The 14,051-nt window shown below is 33.2% G+C and overlaps 1 protein-coding gene across 1 annotated transcript in view; it reads left to right on the forward strand.

Annotated features, from left to right (window-relative positions):
- Positions 1-14,051, forward strand: part of SIDT1 (SID1 transmembrane family member 1) — a 150,486-nt gene that overhangs the window by 67,672 nt on the left and 68,763 nt on the right. The window contains exons 5-9 of the mRNA XM_051985305.1: positions 5,048-5,149; positions 5,920-6,003; positions 8,538-8,625; positions 10,428-10,499; positions 11,001-11,094. Coding sequence (XP_051841265.1) covers positions 5,048-5,149; positions 5,920-6,003; positions 8,538-8,625; positions 10,428-10,499; positions 11,001-11,094 — 440 coding nt within the window. The remainder of the gene's footprint in view (positions 1-5,047; positions 5,150-5,919; positions 6,004-8,537; positions 8,626-10,427; positions 10,500-11,000; positions 11,095-14,051) is intronic.

A 14,051-nucleotide genomic window follows, 5' to 3' on the forward strand; every position in this document is an offset into this window, starting at 1 on the left:
GATTCCTGATTCTAAGCCAGGTGCTCTCTCCTCAACACCACCTGTATGCCCCTGCAGAATTTCTGCAACCCTCTAGAATCCACTTCTTCAGTTGTCATTCAGTATAAAATACCAGGGTCCTGAATCTAAGCAGAAGTTTCCCTTCAGTAGTTCCCTTTGGATAGTTTCACCCTTAATTCACTGGCCAAAATTTAGGAAAATCTATATCAGTCCACTAAACTTTTGGTGAGAAATTATTCTTCTCTCTTTATCCCTAAAGCTTTCCCTTTGGAGTTGGACTTTGTGCTATTTTTCCCTGGATCACTTTATGATCACACTGCTTTGGAAGCTATTGACCTTTCCATCTCATCTTTTATCCTGATAATTTTATATTTACTAAAGTAAAGTCTACAAAACAGATCTTAGAACTTTTTCCACTTGTAATGAACTAGTTGCTTCTTCTATTTATGTTATGCAAGCTGCAGGTTTTGTTGCTTAACCAAGCCAGACTTCCCCCAAGTTCCACCCCACTGAGTTTGGGCCTCGTTCCTTCCTCGTTTCTCAAGACTGACTTGTTCTCTCATTCTAAATGTGTACTCTCAAGTGTTTTTCCCCTACACCCACAAGAGCCAAGCTTTAAGGAAGAAATAAGATACTTATGCCTAATAACTAAAGAAGGCATTTTTATTAAGAGAGATTTTTCATTACACATGAGCTATTTTTGATCTATGCAAAATCCATGAAAGGAGTAGGTAAAAGTGATTAGAAATTGATATTTGTCATTGTTATTAAAGATGCCCCATACAGGATCCAAATGAAAGTAAGTTTTCCTATATATGATGGGGTCCTGATTCCTGATTGTGAATGTAAATGTGTCAATTACATCAATCCCCAAAACATTAAAGGGATGCCTCAGTGTTACTCAAAAGATAGCAACTTAATAATCCATATAGGAAAAACGTCAAATAAATGAAAAATGCCTATTGTCCAAACAATAGCCAGCCTATTGAATTTAATATATCAGAAGAGATGTCTGAGACAGGGGTTGCAGATTCACAATAAATTTGTTCCAGAATTAAATAAGAGGAAAAGATGCAGTGCTTTCAGTGACCTCAATCTACTTCCAATACAAAATCTTATCTTTTCATCACCAGCATTCTCATTTGGATTGTGAGTTTGGGGAACACGGTTCCGTGGGGAACAAATTCCAGTAATGTCCAACTTTTCATGACCTCTTATGGGGCTTTCTTGGAAAAGATGCTGGAGTGATATGCCATGTAGTGAAATACTTCAATCTTCAAAGAACCAAAGTTGCCTATGGTCCCAAAAGCCATGGACAGATTCATGGTATATGCAAATATGCAAATATGCAAATAGGCTATAGTATTTTTCTGATATAGGATGTTTCACAAGCAAAAGGTAGTATAAAGGATATCATGGGCTAAATGTATGAATGGAAAAATAAAAGAACTAGTCACATGTGAGGAGGCAGCAAGAAGAGTCAGTCTCACATTGATATCTGTGTAATATCAAGAGTCCTAAAGAGAAGCTTTCATAAGTTATCTCCTCTAAGGAAGGTACCAAGAGTAGAGATACCAAGAAACCAGTTATTTGAATTTTCCAGTTAATTATATCACAAAAAGTATGAGTTTATAATACTTTGATACACATTCAGATCTTCAATCAGTAGCAATTAAGTGAATAAGATATTTTATTAGAATATATTAACTTTGATTATCATTATTGATAACCAGAAAGTATGATGCAGTAGAAAGAACATTTACTTTAGAATACAAAAACTTAATTCATACCTCACCTTTGATGATAATTGTGTATGATTCTAAGCAAATCACTTAACACCTGAGCCTCAGGTTTCACATAATAAAATGAAGTGGGTTGGATTAGCTGGTACCCCTGAGATACTCCTAGATGTATGATCCAATGATCTATGAACAATGATATTGTTGATTTATAAAGTATTTTCCTTCCTAAGAAGCCAGCATTTTTTCATGTTCTCTGCTCTACAGCACTGACTTACAAAGCAGCCTTGTTTGGTATGTATTAAATAGCATTTCAAAGTGACAGAGTAAAATTAAGTGGATGAGTTTGAAGGTAAAGCATCTGTTTCAAACACACTTTCAGAAAATGAATCACATGTATAAATCCAGAGAGCATTTTTCCCCTACTGAAGAAAAAAAAAAAGATTGAAAATGATTGAAACACACTATTTTCATTGTCCTGTTTCATTGTCCAAAATCAGGTTACTTAAAAGTATGTTGAGTGAAATTTAAATGTGAATATATTTTATATTGTATCTTAAGTATTCATTTTATTGAAGTAGTAGGATATTATTTTTGAGCTGCAAAATTCACTTGTGACAATGGCAGTATTCATAAAATAAGGAAAGCAAATAAAGGTCACAATGACATGAAGGGCTTAAGACAACAAAAGTCTGTGTAAATTATGTTGAATAAACTATACTAATTAAATAGACACATCTCTTCTCATCTGAGTCATTTACATATAATTCAAGTGAAATTTCTTAACCAAACACTTGATTATATAATTGGAAAGTAGTCACATTTTACCCTAAATTTATGATATAATGATATTCAGTCAACAAAGTTTAGAATTTTATTAAATAAGTTCCACTGAATAGAGTCACATTCTAAATTACATGGAAATCATTCATCATTCTATCCATTTTCAGATTTTAGTTCCTTTTGTAAAAAAAAAAAAAATTTGTAAATATTTTTATTTAAAGCTTTGAGTTCCAAATTCTGTTCTCCCCTTCTCTTCCCTCCCCTTCAGAAAATAAGCAATCAATATAGATTATATATGTCAAGTTACGTAAAACATTTCCATGTTAGTCATTTTATACAAGAAGACTCAAACAAAAGAAAGTAAAAAATAGAATGCTTCCATCTGTAGACAAATAATATCAGTTTTTCCTCTGGAGATGGATAAGATACTTCATCCTCAGTCCTTTGGGAGACATGCCTTTCCTGCCATGCAAGTAAACTGCTTCTCTGTTCCTAGATCAATTCTAAAATACTTTTCAAGTTGTTTAGAGAAGAAGGGGGAGGGTGGTAGGAGTGGCCTGGTTTGAAGGTTCCCTTCCTAACTCCGACTTCTTGGCACCAGAAGGCAGTTTACCTCCTTCCTAAATTACATTACATTTATTACATCTTACCATTGGCAGATCACTTCAGTTTTCGAAGTCTTATCTATAAGATGAGGAAGTGCACTAGGTGACCTTTACAATCCCTTCCATCTCTAAAACCTATTGTCCTGTGAAACAGTTTTGTGAAAAAAATATAAGTTGTTGCTGCAAACCAACCAAAAGAGATTGTGTCCGTGAAATATGTTAGAATAACAATAACATTTGGCACAGGTGAAAGAAATTATTAAAGATTCTAGAAGAACAGGCTTAACTGGTCTAAAGCATGTTTCTTTTGTAACATTGATTATAAAATTGTAAAGAAGTGAGAAGTAAGAAAAAATTATTTCTTAGAATGCTTGTTAGTTGATTTCTTAGTTGATGAGAAATGTCCTATACATGTAAGAATGAAATGACTATATGAAATCTCATTTGCTTGACACGTGATAAGGTTTTAAAAAAACCGAGTAATTGCTAGTTTAGATGAAAAATAATAGAAAGTTATTTGAGTTTTTGGCAGATGGAGATGGTTATTGAATTTCCTTCCTGATAGCATGAGATAATCCTTAGCATTCTTAGGATCTTTCTTATTCAGAGACATTACTAGAACAGAGCAAATGGAGTTTTGCTCTGAAGTATTAAACTTAAGGGGTGCTGCTAGCATCTCCTACCACTTTGAAAGAACAGGTATTAGCACCTAGTTAGCAAGGAATATTAGTTAAACTAAAAAGCGAACAAATGGTAGGCTAGCATTGAACTTCTCCCAGAGCTATTCCCACAATTCCACCTACTGTCATCATGTAATGCTCCAGATCTTTTCCTTCCAAGGCCATGTTGCAGCCTCTAAGTCCCTCCCTCTCATTCTAACTGAAGATAATCAAAGCACTTGTCCTGGGCACAAAACTTCTAGTTATGACATCTGATTAGCAAAGATGACAAAAAAGAGAAAATAATAAATATTGGAGAATCATGGGGCAACATATACATTGATGCATTGTTAATTGATTTTTGAATGGGCACACTCATTCTGAAAAGCAATTTGGAATTACATGTAATTACCAAACAGTATATATAGTTGGTCTTTTGACCCAATGAAGCCACTGCTAGACTTGTACCAAAAAGAGATCATAAAAATAGAAAAAATTCCTATGTCTACAGAAATACTGATAGCAACTCTTTTATGGAGAAAAAAACTTTGTAAACTGAAGATCATCAGCTGAAGAATGTCTGAGAAAGCTATATATGAATGGGATAGGAGGCTATTATACATAATCCATACTACAGCAGCCATATTATAAATGAGAATAATTTTAAAGACTTTTATAAATCAATTAAGAATGAAATGAACAGAATCAATAGAAAAATTTACACAGCAAACACATTATCAAAAAGACAAGTTTGAAAGTTTTAGAAACTTGGATCAATACAATGACCATCCATGATTCCAGAGTGCCAATGATGAAACATATTTTGTTTCTGACAGAGAAGTGAGGTGTGTGTGTATCACAGTATTCTATTCACACTCAAACAATACCTATGGAGGGTGTATACAGGCAGTCAGAAAATTTGCTGTCCTTCACTTGTATATTTGTTACAAATAATTTTTCTTTTCTTCCCTTCCCCACCCCAATGAGATAGGAAGTAAGAAGAAAATAAAATAAATTTGTTAATTTTTTTAATAGAAAAGTCAGAAATGTTTCATGTACTTTCAGATGAGGTCCTATATTATCAGTTTTACTTAATTATATTACTTTGTTACAAGATACCTCTTATAGAGTGAAGATAATCTGTAAATATTTGTATTTTAAAAACAAAAAACATACCAATAAATTTTTAATAGAAATTTAAATATTTAGCATTAGGAAAAAATGTGAACATTTATGAATTATCTTGTACTCTTTTTCTCAGTATTTTCTATACAAGTTTCCTAAAGATCTGGACTCTGTTATCATCAAAGTGGTATCTGAAATGGTCTACCCATGTTCGGTTGTATCAGTTCAGGATATTGTGGTAAGTCCAAGTAATTTAACCTGTTTAGATGTTAGTATAGATAAATAAATTATGTGTATGTATCTATCTATACACACATAGATACTATAAACATATTTTATATTTATGAAAGTATATGTGCATGATATACTATAAATATTATATATAAAACATCTTGAAAATTAGGAGGGGAATATATTTTATAAAGTGAAAAGGGAGAAGAATGGAAATCATGTCTTATAATTTATTCCCTCTCCCAATTTTCAGGTATCCAATATAATAACTTGTACAATTTGTACACAATGGACATTTCGTGATTTTTAATTAGCAGTATTATGAAGATAAGATAAAGAGCCTTTAAATTAAAAGAGAAGAGAATATGAGAAACAAAGGTCTGTAGGGGAGAAGCAAGACCAAATGAGATGGAAGCTCCACAAGGAAATTGGGTGTATATATAAATATATATATATATATATATATACACTTTTTTGAAAGTTTCATTGGGTTGTGTTAAGCAATTAATGGAGTATATTATGTTATACAATATTATAAATTATATTTTTGCAGTTGTCTGTGATATAAAAAATGATCTTAGAGGAGACATCATGTATTATATAAGTGGGAGAAATCTAAGAGTGTTGTATTTTCTTTCCAAGGAGAAACCATATAAATAGTTCCACAATAGGAAATTCTTGTGTTTGTGTAATATCTAGACCTTTATAAGTATATGCACCAAAGCAACTGTGGCAATGTTTCATGTGGTCTTTTCTTTTCCCCCAAACCTTTCATAGTGCCCAGTGTATGATCTTGACCATAATGTGGAATTTAATGGTGTTTATCAGTCTATGACCAAGAAAGCAGCTATCACTGTACAGGTAAGATATTTTCCCCTTGTTATAACTTCCTTTTTCTATGACTATCAAACAACATGGCTTACAATAAATTATCTGCAATACTCTGACATCCCTGAATGATAGCTTCCTGCTTTTGAAATCAGTTTAAGGCTGAAGGACTCTGAATGTAGATTGAAGCATACTATTTTAATTTTTTCATGTTTTTTTCCTTTTGGTTTGTTTCTTTTTTCATAACTGTGGCTACTATGGAAATTTATTTTACATGATTATACATATATAACCTATATCAAATTGCTTACCATTTTAGGAAGAGGGGATGAGATGGAGAGAAAGAATTCAGAACTCAAAATCTTATCAAAATGAATGCTAAAAATTTTCTTTACATATAATTAAAAAAGTAAAAGTACTATTTTTGAAATAATTTTAAAGTAATAAAAGACTATTCTTTGAAAAAAAGATTAGTTTAAGGGTCAGTGTCTCTAAGCTCTGAGATCAGAACAGAGATGTGAGGAAGGAGGTATTGACTCTAGAAGTTTCTTAGTTAAGTAAAGAAAAGTATTAACACTGCCAGCTTTGCTCCCCTCCCACTTAGCATCCTAGCAACCTTTGAGAGTAAAGTAGGATGTGAAGAAACAAGTCAAAGGGTGTGGAAATTTGCTAGATAAGGTTTCAGGTTCTTCCAGTTGACTAGATTCTAATCTACTAGTTGGGGATTACTGCTTTTTTCAATTCATGAAACTTTACGGTAATTAATCAAAATCAAGTAATGGATAGAGTTGGTCTTTACCTCAACAAAACCTGGATTCATATCCTATCTCTACTATATACTGGCTTTGTGATCTTAGACAAATATCTTACCTTCTAAGTAAATGCTCTAGACAATTCTCTGTGGGTCTCTTTAAATTACAGCAAAGATGTTGACCAGAATTGGGAGAAGGCATTAACTCCCTTGGGAATTCCTTATACTAAAAAAATCAAAGGTCTACCAGTCCCTTTCCCTCTAAAGGTATTCTAACACTTTGATCTACTGGCAACAACCAAACTGAAGCTAGGATTGTTCTTTTATCAACATATACCATTTGTTTGATACCAATTAATACCAATAATGTGCATAGATTTTGCATTGGATATGCAAAGATGAATTCCCAGTTCTAACAGAGTTTAACTTCTTTGCACTTGCTTTCTCTGAAGAGTGCTAGATGCAAATAGAAACACTTGAACTGGCTTTAGACTACTGGTAGAAATGGAGAAATTTCTTGAACAGCAGAAAAAGAGTAAAAAAAAAATTAATTATCAATTAGGAAGCAGACTTTATTCTTTCCTTTTCTCCCTTTTTCATTTTCCAAAACCTCAGATTTAATACACAAAATCTCTATTCTTGTCTCTATTATTGTTTATTTTTTGCTGAAGGTCTCTACAATTACATTGACAATCCTAAATGGGTAATGACAGAAATGATAAAAAATGAAAACAGTAGAATACTTCTGTTTTTACAAGATTTTAGATGCCAAATAATTAAGATACTACAAATTATATTCAGTGCTTCACTTTGGAAGTATTTAGTAGGATATTCCCTTTGGGAGGAAAACATTTAGTCTTGAGTCCCTTTCTCTAGTGCTAATGGTATATCCATGTTTTGTTATTTTGAATCAATGTGCTAAATGTTAAGCTCAAAACTCAAGTAATAAAGAATTTCAAAATGGACTTGAAAGAGCAACTTGCCCAAGCTCCTATTTTATAAAGGAAACTGAGGCTCAGAGATGGAATATCACACAGTAGCAAAACTAGGTCTCAAACCCACTTAAGTCTAGTACTGCTTCTACTTCATCACAATGGTAGATGATAGATGGGGCAGCTAAGTGATGCAATAGTGTCCTGGGCTTAGAATCACATCTTCTTGAATTCAAATCTGGCCTCAGACACTAACTAGCTATGTGACACTGGGCAAGACATTTAACTCTGCCTCGGTTTCCTCATCTGTAAAATGAGCTGGAGAAAGAAATGGCAAACTACACCAGTGTCTTTGCTAAGAAAACCCCAAATAGAATCACAAAGATCAAACATAACTGAACAACAATGATAACAGAGAATAAAGTGGAAATATTTGTAATATAAAAAACAAAACACATGGAATAAAACTAAGAAAATTTCATTCTTAGCAATTATTGATTATGTGTTCTTAAGTTATTTAGCTTAAGTTAAAAAATTTTTTTAAAAATTCAGAAAGGTTACTAATAGTCATTAAGGCCTTTCCAACGCATTACATTTTGCTTGTTGATTGATTAGTTTATATAATTCCTATTATGACATCTAGGAACAAGACAGAAGTCTTGAGTAAGTCATGAGAGTGATTTTCACCTTCCAACCCAGGAAATAGCAAATTATATCAAGATTTGGTGTGGGTATGCAAATAAAATTAATTATGAAGGGATTTCGGGTAGGAGTGAACTCTACTTTCCTCTTTCTTTCTTTACTTTTCCCATCTCCCCCTGCTTCTCTTTTTCTCTCTTTCTTTTTATTCTCTATCTATCCTAAGGTTGTTATATCTTATACAGAAGAAGGATTTCCCAGGAGAGCAATTCTTTGTGGTGTTCGTGATAAAGCCTGAAGATTATGCTTGTGGAGGATCCTTCTTCATCCAGGGTAAGGCACAGTGACAGACATTGACCTGTGAGAGGAGCCACGGGGGAGGCAAACTGGCCTGTGAGACTATCTCTAGCTCTCTGTAAATAATCTCTCATCAGAAGGGAAGAATTAGGAGAGATCATGACTGTTACCTTGCAAGACAGTCTCAGAGACAAGACAATGCAAGGCAAAGAGAGAAAATAAGAGATTATAAATATATTCCTTTGACAGAAGAGTTTTTAGTATAATACAGCTTTTTAAATCCTTGCACTTTTGCAGATTATGAAAGGTATATCAAGGAATAGAGCTTTTATATAGTAAATCAAGAAATCAACATTTTTTTCCTTTGATAGGTGATAGAAACAGACCACAGAACATTTATCATTGTACATTTCAGTTTGGGGTAGGGAAGGAAAATTCAGTTTTCAATTCTTGTTGCCAAAGATATGCTTTCACAGACAGTAAAAAATCAACAGTGTCTATCATAGTGTGGTAACTCACCCTGAATGATAACAGGTGTATGAAATATTGAATCCAGTAAATAAAATTATGGATTCCTCTTCCCTGGCTTTTGCAATAGGCACTCATTGGTCCCATTACCTAGATTCTCACTGCATTTGAATCCCTCTTCCACATATCTTCCAAAGTCATTTTTCTTAGATTAAACTATGTCATTCCCCTATCCAATTAACTCTGGGTCATTACTCCCCTCCTGTATTGTATGATCTAGCCTAAAGCTTCTTAAAATGTGGGTCATAGTGTCACAAAATTATGATTAATTATCAGTAAATATTGATTTGTATGCCTTTTTATATACCTATATACTTGAGACTACATAAAAATTTCTCTGTCAAAAAGGAGTCTTGAGTAGAAAAAGTTTAAGAAGCCCTGATCTAGCCCAAGTGGCCTTCTTTCAGGTCCTCACCTACGGTTTTCTTTCTCTTGTCTCCCTGCCTTCCCTCATGCCAGAAAGGCTCATCTTCAACACCCAATCTCAAAGAATTTTTCTTTTCTTTTGAGACAAAGCTCTACTACCATCTACAGGAAGCCTTTCCTAGCCCTATCAATTTCCTTTTTTTTTTTTAATAGCTTTTTATTTACAAATTATATGCGTGGTTAATTTACAGCATTGACAATTGCCAAACCTTTTGTTCCAATTTTTCCCCTCCTTCCCCTCACCTCCTCCCCTAGATGGCAGGATGACCAATACATGTTAAATATGTTAAAGTATAAATTAAATACAAAATAAGTATACATGTCCAAACTGTTATATTGCTGTACAAAAAGAATCAGACTCTGAAATAGTGTACAATTAGCCTGTGAAGTAAATAAAAAATGCAGGTGGACAAAAATAGAGGGATAGGGAATTCTATGAAATGATTCTTAGTCATCTCCCAGAATTCTTTCTCTGGGTGTAGCTGGTTCAATTCATTACTGCTCCATTGGAACTGATTTGGTTCATCTCATTGCTGAAGATGGCCAGGTCCATCAGAATTGATCATCATAGCCCTATCAATTTCTAGTGTCTTCTCTTAAACTACCTCTTATTTGATAACTTAGTATTTATTTCTGGTTAATCTGTATATGCATTACAAAAGACCCTGCTGTCTCTGTTGTTAGGATATAAGATCTTTGTTTTTTTGTTCATTAAATGAAAACTGTATCCTAGCACTCAGCACAGTGCTTGGCACAGAGCAGTTATCTCCTTGTTGACTGATGGAGTAAGAAAGCAAACCAATAGAGATTATCCTTTGAGCAGTTATTAATGCAAGAGACCAAAACTCAGTTTCTGATGAATTTGTCTATAATTCTCTTTCCAGAAAAGGAAAACCACACTTGGAATCTTCAGCGAACAAAGAATCTTAAAGTGACCATTGTTCCCTCTATTAAAGGTCAGTTCTGTCTCTGACTCAGAATTCCTGCCTGAGGGGACACAGTAGTAATTTCAGTTACATCTTCCCCTTTCCTCAGCCTAGTTCTATCTTTTCTCAGCTGGAATGCCAAATATATCATGAAATTAGAGATACAAAGAATAGTGGTTTTGTGGGGTTTGGTTTTGCCAGTCAATGTAATTTAACATCAGATTTATTAAGCACATGCTAACAGCTGATTGGTGAGTTGCATCATACTATTTCTTCCAAGGGAAAGGAGCAAGAATTGTGGAATTGTTTATAGTGATTCTAGACCCAGTTTCCTACAGAAAGAGTTCCTAAAGATGGTTTGTTATGTCTGTGTATGAGCTCGAGGAATTTTGTGTCTCCTAACAGAAATCACTGTTAGGCTATTTAAATGGAAGTAATAAAATTTAGAACCAACAGTTACCCCTCTCATTATAAAGTATTTCCCATTCCTTTCTGTCTTCCCAAACCTAACTATATTTCTTTTTTCTTCAGAATCTGTTTATGTGAAAGCCATATTACTGAGCTTCCTAATATTCTTCTCCTTCTACTTGGGGTCGCTACTTGTTGCTTTTGTGCACTATGCCAGGTAAGTAAAAGTCACACCTTGGTCCCTTTCTCTACTTGGTACTCCTTCACACTGATGGACTCTTCTATGCCACCAAGATTTCAAATACATTCATATCAGAAGACTGCTGCAATTCACCAAAGACCAAGCCAGTAGTATAAAGAACCACTCATCATCAGTAGACTAGCTGCTTGACACTAAATTTTTTGGCCGTGGCAAACCAAATACAATTATTAATATGATTGTTTATATAGTAACAGAAATTGTTAAAACCAAATGTACTGTAATGCCCTTAAATGTTCCTTATAATATCAGAATTTCAGTAATGTTGCATTTCTACTCAAAATATTTATTCTTTTTTAATAGCATTTTATTTTTCAAAATACATATAAAGTTTTCACCATTCTCCCTTGCAAAACTTTGTGTCCCAAATTTTTCTTCCTTCCTCCTCCCTTCCCCCTTCCCCTAGACTGCAAGTAATTTAATATAGATGAAACATGGGCAATTCTTCTAAGCATATTTCCACATTTATCATGCTGCACAAGAAAAATCAGATCAAAAAGGGAAAAAAATGAGAAAGAAAAAAACAAGCAAGCAAACAACAGCATTTTTTAAAAGGTGAGAATACTATGTTGTGATCCCCATTCACTCCTCAGAGTCCTCTCTCTATATGCAGATGGCTCTCTCCATCACAAGTCTTTTGGAATTGGTCTGAATCAGCTCAGTATTGAAAACAGCCAAATCCATCACAGTTGATCAAGATTTTTATTTTTGATTAGACTGAGCTGAACTATATCTACTAGATCCTCCCCATCCAGGGAGTTTGTCTTGTGGGAGATCCAATTCAAGCTGGATTTCAACTTCTAGTGTCCTCTACCTTTTCCATTGGGATTCATGACAAGAAGGGCAAAACAGCTAGAATGAAGTGGCTTTCCTTGCCTGGATTACCAAGAGCTACTAGGATTTCTTGAACAGGCCTTTCTTCTTCATACTATCTCCTATTCCTCTCCTCCAAAAACTATAAAAAAAATTTTCATGGATATCTAGTGGGGAAATCCCAGAGTGGCAGATTTGCTACCTTGTACTGTCAACTAAAGACTCTTTATACCACAAACTCATGGTTTGATCTATTTCAATATTGACAATGCAAAGAAAAATTCAGAGATACTCTCAGTCCTATGGGACCCTTTTCACTTGTGTAATAACTGTGACAAAGGAAATAGAAAGTACCAAAAAATAGTTTTTAGATTGTCTGTAAACATTAGCTCAATTATTGATACTCTAAATATAAAATGATCAGTGAGGGAATATACTGCAGAGGAAACTGAATCCTGTCATTCTTGACTTTCTTGTGAAACCAAAATACAAAAGGAAGTTACTGTAAAACTGAAAATTTATTTACAGGTTCTCCCTAGAGAGGCAAATAAAAGAATGGGCATAGTTGATTTTATCATGTATCCAAAAGCAAAAACAAACATCATTTCATGGGACTGTTGGTCAGTTCAGATTCCAGTGCTCACACACACAAAAAAATTTATATAATTCTTCAAATTCTATAGGACTCTATAGGATTTAAAAGTAATCTTAGAAATCATTGTGTCTAACCCTACCATTTTACAGATAAAGAAACTCAGCATAGATTATATGACTGACTTGCTTAGAGTCACACTGTTCAAGATAGAATCTGAATTCTAAAATCCAATCTAATACCAAAATCTAATACACGTCTTACTACACTCTACCAATAAAGCCCATGGTTTAAGACCCTCCAAATTCAATTACCTCATACTTTCATAAATATTTTTCAGATTCCAAGAAAATTTAAAATAATTTTAAAAAACTGATAGCTTTAATACAAAGATGGGCATAGTAGAGGGTGGACAAAAAAAGTGAAAACATGACTCAGGAATAATAAGTAAGAGAGACTTAGAGACTTTATCGAAGTTTCATGCTTATTTATCATGAATACTTTCTTCAAGAAGAAAAGTAAGTGGTGTTAGACTCAGCAAGTACCAAATAAAATAAAATTAGTTATATTTTAATAGACAAGAAATAATTGGTGACTATGGTAGGCTTTGTTTTAGCTTTTAGCTATATCTATATCATCAAAATCATCAACTTGTTAGAGCCAAGATCAAAATAAATATCAAACTGGAAGAAAGAATACAAATAAAAATATATAGAATGCAATACTAATAAAAAGATAAAAGCCTATGTTAACACAATCTGTTATCATTTCCTAATGAATTCTAACTTGTATGCATGAAAAGAAAATGGCCCAAGCTCTTCTTCATCTTTTTGATCTTGATCAAATTCTTAATCACCCTGCTGACAGATATGGCAGCAAAAAGTACCATTCATTTTTACCAAGAGTTCTGCACTTTTTTTTAAATCATGGACTACTTTGGCTATTTGGTGAGACTTGTTGTCCCCTTTTCAAAATAATGTTTTCAAATGCATAAAATAAAATGTATAAGGTTACCAAAGAAGCCAATTATATTAAATTATGTTTGTCAAAATATTTTAAACAGATAAGTCCATTAAAAACCTCTGATTTAGACCATAAATTTGTATATAAATCTTAGAGAAAATGGTAGAAGAGAAAGAACAGTAGCAATTTTTTAAATGTACAAAAGAATAGTGAATGAAACAAGTTCATATTAAGTATGTTTAGAGACTCAATTAAACCAGATTATCTTAAAGTGGCTTAAGAATAAATTACTGAATGCTGAAAAATGAAAGAGGATTGTAAAGATTTTTATAATGAGCCATTTTATCCATCTGTGATAAAAGAACTATAACATTTGAATTGTCATTAATATTTCTCATGCATGATATGTGTTTATAGAATTGCTCTAGCACCAATATAATTTTGAGGGTATTGAGGAGTTGATTCTAAAGACATTTGAAACAAAGGAGAATATCAAACATTTGGAAAATATCACAAAATTTATTATCACCAAAAATAAAAGTTGGCC

Source organism: Antechinus flavipes, chromosome 3 (assembly GCF_016432865.1).
Source record: "Antechinus flavipes isolate AdamAnt ecotype Samford, QLD, Australia chromosome 3, AdamAnt_v2, whole genome shotgun sequence".
NCBI classification, from domain to species: Eukaryota; Metazoa; Chordata; class Mammalia; order Dasyuromorphia; family Dasyuridae; genus Antechinus; species Antechinus flavipes.